Genomic DNA, 11,392 nt, shown 5'->3' with positions numbered 1-11,392 from the left:
ATGATAATGATGATTAAGTCTGTTTGTTTGTCATCTCAAAACTAAATGATAATTTATGTAATGTTTGTCACGTGAATTATCATTCATTATCATTCATTATCATTCATTATCATTCATTATCATTCATTATCATTCAATTGCTTTGCTATGCATCACTACTAACAACGTCATTTTCTACATCCTAGCATCTACATCATAGTGTGATTATATCGTCTGTTGTCACAAACGCAATAACCCTGCTTCTATCCCGAAATGGGGTAGCTTGTCACGCTGACGACCCAGGATCGTTTCCCAATATGGGTGCAATACATGAAGCCTATTCCCGGTGTCCCCGCTTTGATATTCCTGGAGCACTGCTAAAAACGGCGAAAAAAATCCTTGCTGGGGTTCAGCTGTCACGATGGCAATTGGTCCTGACCTTGGTCAGTGTTTCTCTTACGACGAAATATATGACAGTGACTATCATGGTAAATGTGTGCAAGGCTGCTTACCGTTCTGTTGACTCGACGTCGATGGAACCAGCAACAAGAGTGAAGCAAGGAGCCACTTCAACCGAGTGTGGAACATCCCCTACGGGAAATGGCAGAGCTATGTTTATACAAAGTTTCCAACCCATGCTTCATCTCCACTAATATTTCTCGCATTTTCAGATGATATCAAAGTGTAACAGTCATTTCATTTTTGTTGGTTGCTTAAAATAGCAAATTCGCATGCATAAAATTTACAACTGATTCATCAGCTTAATGTTTTCTGAGGTTATCTTGACAACTTATAAATAAACATCAGTTATTCTATACATTTCATACACTCTGTTTTTCAATATGAATCTTTGCCCACTTGAAAAAGGAAAATCCAATGTAATGCTTCACAATATTTATACCTCTACATTTTTAAAGCAAATAATTTTTCTTCATATCATTTTTTGAAGGTATGCACCATATGGTATTGAGGAATGTAAAATCTTAAACTGCAGCTGTTAATGTTTATTTTCGTAAACATTTATTACGTAATTCGTAAACATTTGTTTTCACCCTCAGAAGAAACAGAAATGTAAGTTATACTAAGTCTTGACCATATATAGGTGCAATTAACTGGGAATGATTGTGCGTTTGATCTGGGATCTATTTTTACAGATATTGCAATTTGTCTTTGCACAAATGCATATATTTTTGGAGATTGTCATGCATTCATTTATGTGCAGTAAACACTAAACAGCCAAGGCATGTACATTGGAGCCACAGACATTGATCACATTATGAAATGATATCGATGTCTTTGCGAACGTGAAAGTTACATCAGTGTGGTTGATGTTTGACACAGCAAGCTTCCAGCCCCATTAAGACGGTCTGTAAATAATCGGGCCATAACCAGATAATCCAGTGATTCACATACGAGAGTCTCTCGTTGCGTCAAGAACGATGCTGTTAGTTTGATAACAAGAATCTACACAGAAATGTTGCTCTATGCAGTTAACAACAAGATGTTTCCATAAAGTCATACAATTCGCTTTTTACTCTTCCCTGGGAGATCCTTTACTGAAATGAGCTTATGCAATAAGTGCTTGTAGTGGGAGGCAACAAGCGGTAGGTTGGTTGGTTTGCTCTTTAACACCACACTCAGCAATATTCTCCCTATATCACCTGCCTATTAATAATCGAGTGAGAAAATTCATGATCTGCAACATAAACATCGACCTTCACAAACTGGGATACTATGACATGTGTCTAATAAGTCGGTGAGCTCCAGTTAGTTGCGTCTTACGACAAGCATGGGCTACTGAAGATCAATTATAACCCGGATCTTCACGGGTAGCGACAGACATGATCGGGTGGTAAAACTCTCATTTGGTCATTGCATGCCATTTGTATAGAGCACACACGCTTATACTCCCAAACGTCAAGAGTGTCGATCAAACAGTTTTCAAGAAGAGTGACTTGGAATCTACACATAGACGGACGTTAGTTTAAGCAAGGCTTACATGTTCTTAACCTGATTAATGAAAGAATAAATGTTAATTGATACAAATCAATAAAAAATCCTACTTTCATTCTTCTAGAGGTGTGATCATGTATTCGTCCTTGTCGGTCTCTCCCCATGTACCTTTCTCATATGGAGATATTCGCACAATGTTTCCTTCTCGATAGTCCCTTCCAATTCAGACTTAGTACTCCTAACCCGGTGCTTCTTTTCAATGTGTAGGCTGGTCAAATGAATATGTACTGTCTGATATGAATGTCTGAATACCTTGCAGGCACGTCCTAATTCACCCTGGTACAATAGCCCAAAATGCTTTCATAATATCTTTTTTAATATATATTAAGGCGTGTAAGCATTACATTCATATTGGTGTGTGTGTTTAATATATTGTTTAAATGCATATCGTCAAACTGGTGCTGCACACAATGTAAGGACAGAATGAACATTTTTTCGAACTCTGTCATGTGAAAAGAGAATTTAGGTCAAACGCATGTCCAAAGTTAAAACTCCAAGACAAACCATTTGAATCAGATTTTAGTGTGTAATTGTTATAAACAAGCCAATAATAAGAAACAAGTGTATTAGTAGCTCCTGTTTGAAATGAAAACCGTGATGGATTTACAATCCGTCGTAACGTGACGGTTGTTATTTTTACACGGCCAGGCGTAACGCCTTAACTACCTCTGTAAGCGAATGAATAGAACTGAGATCCTTTCACCAGCCTTACATCGGCGCTCACGATCTTCATTCAACTAAACACATCGTAGCTGATCCAAGAATAGTTTCTCAAGAGAAGGTATTGTCGACTGACATATGTGTGTATTCAGAACCAGTGCGATCGCAGTGGTAATCTAATAACCCCGTTACAAGGCACAGGTGAATGGATTCATAAATGTGATTCACTGAGCCCCGTTTCCATTTGAATTGTATTTCTGTGAAATCGACAGTGGCTATGAGTTCGTAAATTTTACAGTCACCCATGAGTTGTGTAGGCGTTGGCAAAATGACGTAGATGTGTAGACATCCCAGAACCAGGAAGGGACAACGGGGAAGCCAAGAGTCCGCTCATCACGCTTATGACCCGGTTTCGAATCCCACATGGGTACAGTGTGTAAAGCCGAATATCCGCCGCCGTGATTTTGCTGAAACAAAACTAACTCACTCTACCAGAAAAGTATTATTGATTGATTTTACAAGGGGTTATTGGGCTATCGAACGCCATCAAAGCCATGATGGAGAGATCGGTGGTGGTTAAGTTGGCGCATTTTACACAAGTGCGTGAGTTATGCTTTACGCCACACTCAGCAATATTCCAGCTAATTCTAAACTGGATCTTCACTGCATGTGAAAAATCAAAAGGTCATGTCGTCTTGATCATGACAATGAGTTACATACGCCACCACAACGTTTTGCCAAGTGTATCTACGGACACCAATCTTTTATTCACATGCTCGCGTGCCATATTCTCTATTTATAACATTGACAGATGCACACATAATGTAGTATTGATATGCGACGACGATTCTTTATTTCCTATTAAAGCAATCGTTGACAGTATAAAAGAGCTCAGCATAAGTAATGCAAATCTACCAAAGAACTATTAAACGCATACAGAATGCAAGAGTGGAACGCACATAATCCTGCCAATGTTTGCTTACATGCTTCCTTGGCATACACTGACATGTGAACTACTGCCATAGAACCACAACGGCTTGTGTTCTGTGTAACAGAAATATATACATAACTATCCTTCATAACCGCTGATAGTTCTTACTTTGCCGTCGACTAAACATGTGGCCACTCGGCGAAGTGCTGCTTGTATTGTGTGTAGCATGTTATCGATCAAAAGTCTGTACAATGTATTGAATCAAGTGGTTTGTACATTGTACAATTCCAGCATGATGTACATAAGCTCGCTGGCATTCATGTTTCGAGTTAATAAAGGGGAAGTTATCGGTATACTGAGTTGGTGGACACGAATGAACTGATCTCACACTCAGTTTGAAATTTATTTTGGAAAGAGATATTTTGTCTTTTCTCCTTGACCACGATGAAGGATATGTAAATTTGGTTGTCACATAATGATGAAATGTCCCCCAAAAATGGATGTGTTGTTGTTATGTTTTTATCTGTTCGTTTTCGATGTGTGTGTCCAAAAAAAACCCAAAGACAGGATGTATACATATGTGTATACATATGTCTGTTTCAGTATACTTTCAGTGAGGTAGTGAAAACGAAGTACGAAATATTTCCCTATTGCAACTTTTGACTTCTAACGGACAGAATAACTTGAAGGAACTTAAGAAAAGACACTACAGCAGTCACCAATCCCAAATGACAGAATAACTGAGCTGAGTGTGCTACGAGATACGGTACTATTATAGATAGACATCATGATGTCATAGTAAAGTATTTATATGCATTTGGGATTATAAACAGGAGCAATTTTATGGACAGACAATCAATAGGGATCAAGGCTATTACATTCCAGAGTTTGCCATCGTGTAATCAAGAACAACCCTTCCCTCTCCTTTTTCAAACCTTCTTCAATCCTTCTTCAATCCTTCTTCAAGGATAATCAATTGCAAAAATGAGTGATGTCATCTTACTGTACATCAACCTCTTCAGCTGTATTAACTCGAGTATAGCTCATACGCTTTTCTCCTTATAATGTTGTGCATCACCTGCTTGATAGTTCGTGAGGATCTTTAGCTACCCATGCTTGGTGTGAAAGGCGACTAACGGGATCGGGTGGTCAAGCTCAATGACTTGACTGACACATGTCATGAAATCCCAAATGCGATCTATTCTCATGCTGATGGTCTGTCCAAGACAGATCGTGAGAGGTGATGTAAAAGATCAGGCGGTTAGACGCTATGACTTGCTAATCAATGCACCCTGACAGAGTGGATCGACACTCTCTATCATGTATTTATTAAGCGTTCTGTCTCTTCCCTTAACAGCAGTTGTGATTTATCGAAATGGGTTTTGTGTATGATTGTGGGTACTACTGCAATACTAAATTTGTCTACCGCCTTAAATGCTACGTCTTTTCTATTGAAGTGACATATGAACCTTGTATAGCGTATATAAAGTTTGGACATGTTCATTTATAAAAAAAACATATGTACATCTAGGTAAAAAACGACTTTGAATATGAATCGGGGTCGTGAACAGCCTCTTCGCATTTTCTAAAGAATTCTCATTTTCTCTGAATAGGTAAGCTGTAAATCAAAATTCGTTTATCTATGAGTCTATAGAACACACACACACACACACACACACACACACACACACACACACATATATATATATATATATATATATATATATATATATATATATATATATATATATATATATATATATATATATATATATATCGAAGCATATTAAGGATAGTCCCCAGTTAGTAACAGAAGTACAACAGAAGAATATAGATGCATTCTGTTTAATGCATTTGGTCACATTGCATGTAAATTATTTTTACACTGTGCAGGTACATTGACTCTTGTGACATATATACAGTGGAAGCTGACTAAACCAGCACTCACTGGGACTGAAGAATTAATCCGGTTCAAACAATGTGCTTGTTTGTAGAGCTAATGATAAATGTACAAAGAACGGATGGGACTGAGATTTTATGCCAGTGTTGACAACTTGACGGATTGGATAGATGTCGGTTGTGGCAGCTTCCACCGTATGTCTTCTTGAGCATAATATCAATGGTATATCAGCGTGGTATCAAAAAGTGGTATCACAGGAAAGCTTTTTTGTTTTCGGAAATATATCACAGATTTGTAAATGTAGCATTGTTACGTCATGAACATTATACACTGTAACCAGCAAACATCTACCGAGAAAGTCATTTCTAAAACATAGCCCATCTGGACACAAACCTACTCTACGTCTTAACATTTACAGGTTTGGCACGACTGATAATCATGGTCGACTGTACACAATAAATATTTACACTATTGCAAAATTCTAAACAAAAATACAGTCAAGACAATTACTCTTAAGAGTCAGTTAGGGTTGGTTAAATAATCGATAATCGGAAATTTCGTCCATAGGAAAAATATTAATGATTATCGATATCGAAATTGTGTTATCGATAACATCGCACATTAACTTTTGTGATACAAAAATGTTTCAGTTTTCTCACACCATTTACAGATTTTGGATTTCGGTCATGGTCTGCTTCTGTAGTATGTTCTCGACGCTGTTTTGTCAATAATCCATGCATTAACGTCCACTCACCATAATATATTACTTTCTGTCAGACATTTTTTGCTTTTTAGTTCAAAGTCATGTCTCCGATATTTCTCGATAATCGATATTTAGTTACGATTGTCGATCCGTACGATCTGGATCGATAACCAGTCCTAGAGTACACACTCGAAGAACATGCATTCTTAACATAACTCTTACATATGATAGTCTGTACACGATCATCAGTTTTACAGTCTGTATATCTTGTGGACATTTGCAGTTTGACACAATTGATGCACCTTAGAGTCTATGTACATTCAAAACAATTACAGCAGCATTAACTGCACTTCTGTGATAGTTTCTGTGGTAATCACTGTAATCAGGGATGATCAACTTCTTTATCGTACTCTTGAGTATTGTCCTGACTGGCAAGTGAAATTTCGGTGTGGATACTTCTACTTGAAAACGTTGCTTGAAAAAATGTCGCTATTCTGAAATAATAAAGTTAATTATCCATAAAGACGTTTCAGTCCTATTACTTACAGCTTCTAGAATGCCTCTCAAACAGTTCATCATATTTCTTCATCATGTCAACTTTATCACCATGTGTCTTATTTGTGTACCACTTGGTCAAACACACGTAATTTGAGTAACACTGCAAGGACCATGGTTGGGACAAAGGACTCATTGGACCTCTCACAGTGCAGTCGTAAGTAGTATGTGTGACGTCCATTGTTGGATTCAAGGGTACTCGGATTGTGGTGTCCTGCTGAGGAGCACGTTGTTCAACTTTGTCCCATCTATAACTAATGTTTTGTATATATACACATATTCATCGAGCATAAATAAGGTGTTGACAAATCTAGAAGCATAATCAAGGGATTCTGAAGCGAGTTCGATTCGGATTCCGGTACGTCCGAGGAACGCCATTCTACAGAGCCAACTGTATGCAATATATATGAGCTATATACAATTTGTCCCACCAGTGTCTCCTCTTAGGGAAGGCTGACAACAATTAACTATACTGAAAACAAACAAATTCACCAAAAACAAATCTTTGCACTGTCCACAGCGACTGCATACCTCTGTCGATCGGAATGACAAGCGTAATCGTGCTTTTTCTTTAGAAGCCTTGACGTACAAGCTATTTGTTTGGATGAAAGCTCGTACTGTCGTGACCAATAATATCATGTGTTCCATTCTATAAATATCTGAAGCGAGCTGCCTAATGTTTGATTTTAATGAGACTAATAATACACAATGTAACGATCCAGCCAATACATTTTTCCACTTTCCCTACGGTCTGTTGAAAGGGTAGAATAGCCTAGTTGGTGAAGCTTTCGCTCTTCACGTCGAAGACCCGGGTTCAAAGCCCCCGCCGCGATGTTAGTAATATCGCTAAAAACAATACTTACTCACTACAGCTTGTTAAACAAGAGATATGGAACTTGAAACTGATCATTTCTAGTGGCTCTCGACTCCACTTGCTGAAATTCGAACGTAACCCCATGAGAGATCATGCGCTCTTTTGGATCGCTTCCATACATGCATGGCGGGCCACGGATCAATATATTAAGTGTATACCACTTTCGGGACGCGAGTTTGATAGGCGCGGGGAACAATACTTCAAATATCACATCTTCCTTGTTGGCCTTGTTGGAGGATGCAATGTTGGAACCAACTACCTCGACGTTGAACTCGTCGTCAAGATGAGCTTCTACATCGTAGGTTGCAACTTCATCATCACAAGGTCCATACAAGAGAAAGCCGCACAACTCGATATCTTCACGACATCGGAATTTCATGGGTTCCCATTCTCGACCTCGACATGTTCTCCCGAATGATTGTACTCTGAATCTATTTTCCGTTCTGTTGCAGACCTTCCTCGTGCCTCTCTTCTTTCGACCATCTCTGTGGTTCTCCTTCCTGAAGTGTCTGTAGCCTTTAAGGTATCTTTCATCCTCATAGTTGTCCTCAAAATCGGGTCTCTCTTCTTCACGACTGTTTCCAGAAAAACCTCTGTGCGTCCTGCTGCCAAGCCTTGGATGATTTATATTTGGAAGTCTTCTTTGTTCATCATCTCTGTAGGTGATACTGCCACTGGTCTTGTCACCCTTTGAACTTCCCCATTGTCCTTTTCGTTCGTCTTTGTTAAAGGGCTTAATATCCTTCTCAGGAAATACATTATGAACAAATATTTTCAGTCTCTCATGATCCGCAAGTAATCCGGTTGCTCCAACTGTGTCGACGAAGTATTTCGAATCCATCAATGGAAACCTCACGCACATAAGGACATCACCTAGGATCTGTCTCTTAGTTTTGGGAGTGATCTCGAATTCCTGGCGTTTGCATTCAGCCTCGGCCCACTTATTAACAGCTTCAAAGACAACCGTCTCATCCGCCTCCAAATCATCTGGGCGAACGATCTGGTCAACACAGGTGTGACTCAGTGCTAGGAAACTGGGTGTTTGCAGACATTCATTGCCGTTTCTATGGATCATCTTCAGTGCCTTGCTAAAGAGCTTCATTTGGTTGGATTGGAAGGCTGCCTCAAGAACTATGCAAGCATTGAGTGGTGTGAGGTTTTCTTTGAGATAGTCCACACACATGTCCTCGAGGCCACCAACACCATACTTCCGGGCTGCATACAACAATGAAGTTGCGTTCTTGGGGTCGAGATCGGCCTCATTTGTGTACAGGTATCTGAAATAGGAGACAGAGACTAAAATAACTAACAGGCAATGGTCTAATTCTAATCAGCGATCTGTTTTCCTGAGCGGAGATCCAAATTGATCAGATCTGAGCAGCAAACATGTGAGTTTCATTTTTGTCTAACATCTGCACTGTCAAAGACGTAAAATCTCACTCACTCCGACTAAACTTTCCAGTCACATCTATGGTGTACACTCCCTTAATGGCTTCAATCAAACGTATTTTATGTATCGATTGTAACAGTTCAAAACACTGGTCCTTTCCAGCACTGTGGTGGTTTGTCTGGAGACCTTTTTGGTAATTCAGTTAATGTCCTGTCAGTATTCTAAACGTGATTGGGTGACCTAGTAGTTAAAGTGTTCGTCCGGAAAACCCGAGTTCGATTCCCCAAATGGACACAATATGTGAAGCTTATTTCTGCTGTCCCCTAACGTGATGTTGCTGAAATATTGCTAAAAGCGTATACTCACTCACTCACTCATTTCAAAAATGATTGTACTCGATTTTCAATCCAAAGTATATATATATATATATATATATATATATATATATATATATATATATATATATATATATATATATATATATATATATATATATATATATATAAGAATTATTCCATGGTTAAGTCGAGTTCGACGTAACAGTGTGCAAGTGAAAGGTCCTTACACGAGGAAGGCGTGAAAATCATCCGCTTCTATGTCAGGGATTGACAAATCGGTATCGACACGGTTGACCTCAGACAAAATGGCGGCAAACACACAGCTACGACTGATGAGGACAAAACGATGGGCGTTCACGGTCTGACCATCACGGCCTACCAAGAAGCTGACGTCACATGACACCTCTGACTTCAGCATGTGCATGTTACATTCCTCGACTGTCTTGCCACTCTGCCAGTTGTCTACCGAGCCGAAGTTCCTGGACTTTCGTGCTGTTGTGGCCACATCTGCTGTAACATCATAATTTTATCAAAATATAATTGCATCGTCTGAATACAAATATCATTATCATTATTGTTATATTGCTCGTTAGACCACAATCTGGTTTTTGGGGTTTTTTTTGTTTTGTTTTGTTTTTTTGAGGGGGGTGCGTTGTTTCTTTTACATCTGAGTATAGATAGAGAGGCGCTGTAATCAGCTACTTTGTAATTAAACAAGTCTGAAAATCAGCAGAAACACATTAAGAGTTTCTTTTGTTACATACAGACACACTTTGATATTCGGAGGGCTACACTGTAGTGTGGTGATGGGTGGAGGGTGGGAGTGAGATGCTATTATTTGCAAATCCAGATTGGATTTTTTTAAATTGAAACTTTAATCCTTAAGGTTTTGTATTATTTCACCTAAAATGTAATAATGCATCTTGGACAGCGGAGCTTTGATTCTGAAGCACAATAATAAAACTGATTCAAATTTAAGTATTCATTTTTTACGAACCCGCTATTGCTATATGTGCCTATATTAACATATGCGTCAGGTACAATACCGTTAGTCGAAGGTTCACGACCATATACGGGTATAGCACCCGATCCATGGAGCGGTAACAAGGGAAACATTGGATTCAAATATCGAGACGATGGATGACTCTACGACTCTCTGGAATCGTCCACCTGGAACTGGCACTTCCTGGTCTTCAGTCCCTCTGTCTGTAATAAACGCTTAAAATGCATGATCGCGATACATGATCATTGGTAAACGATTTAAGTCATAACAGTAAACAGTCGAGTCTGTTGCATCATGAACATATCAGAGGAAGCTGTCAAAACCGCCCTCTGCCTAATCCAGCAAAACATTTAAGTACCTTCCGTGGCTTGTACATTTATCATCAGCTTTACAATCAAGCACATTGTCTAAAACGGATGATTTCTTCTGTCCCAGTGAGTGCCGGATTAGACAGCTTCCGCTATAAAAGAATGCTTAATAGTAAAAGTGTCAAAATGATTTGACCATTCTCTTGCTCTACAACCTTATTGATGTTTAAGTATATGTTCTAAATTATACGTTCATGAGTGATGGAAATGTCATCGATCGTTTCACTATACCTACAGCCACAGTGATCGGTCTAAGCGAGTATATTCCTTTCAAGGCAGACGTTTGGCTTGCATAGTTCTCCACGCGGGACAACTCCTTTATGGCTTCGCTATGTTTACATGTTGGGAGGCGACCATTGTTGGCAGATCAATTTGTCTTACACATAAATATCCATTCCTTTATCTTCACATTTGTATATCTGTACTCATGAGTGTCCGTTTTCAACTTGACAACGTGTTTTTTCTCTGTTTGAGACAACATATTTACCCACATTATTAGACATCTGAGCATATGTTTCTGAATACATTTTTATCCCATTTCGTTAAATATCAACAGGGCAAAACCCTTGTTATTTTTTTCTGTTGCTTAGATTTGGGGATTTATTTACGTCTTTGTGCTACTTTTGTTTTCAATTTAGGGGAAGTGAATCCAGAAGGTGAAACAGAATGAAACGATTC

General features: G+C 38.8%; 1 protein-coding gene across 1 annotated transcript; it reads right to left on the bottom strand.

Annotated features, from left to right (window-relative positions):
• Positions 1-5,414: 5,414 nt before the first annotated feature.
• Positions 5,415-10,549, bottom strand: LOC137260592 (BTB/POZ domain-containing protein 6-B-like). The gene is made up of 3 exons (XM_067798185.1): positions 10,390-10,549; positions 9,571-9,850; positions 5,415-8,892 (listed from the first exon to the last, which is right to left on the bottom strand). Exons 1-3 carry the CDS (start codon positions 10,457-10,459, stop codon positions 7,608-7,610), a joined length of 1,635 nt encoding a protein of 544 aa, XP_067654286.1. The 5' UTR covers positions 10,460-10,549; the 3' UTR covers positions 5,415-7,607.
• Between the last annotated feature and the right edge of the window lie 843 nt (positions 10,550-11,392).

Source organism: Haliotis asinina, chromosome 14 (assembly GCF_037392515.1).
Source record: "Haliotis asinina isolate JCU_RB_2024 chromosome 14, JCU_Hal_asi_v2, whole genome shotgun sequence".
NCBI classification, from domain to species: domain Eukaryota; kingdom Metazoa; phylum Mollusca; class Gastropoda; order Lepetellida; family Haliotidae; genus Haliotis; species Haliotis asinina.
Note: the sequence above shows the minus strand (reverse complement) of the source record. Positions and strands in the feature narration are given on the sequence as shown.

What these genes read in the sequence shown, in the direction of transcription:
- LOC137260592 (XM_067798185.1), bottom strand. Translation starts at nt 10,459, where the DNA reads ATGTTTCCCTTGTTACCGCTCCATGGATCGGGTGCTATACCCGTATAT. An exon ending in TCGTGAACCTTCGACTAACG is followed by an intron (nt 9,851 to 10,389) that starts GTATTGTACCTG and finishes ATGTTACAGCAG; the next exon opens with ATGTGGCCACAACAGCACGA. An exon ending in GATTTTCACGCCTTCCTCGT is followed by an intron (nt 8,893 to 9,570) that starts GTAAGGACCTTT and finishes CTCCTATTTCAG; the next exon opens with ATACCTGTACACAAATGAGG.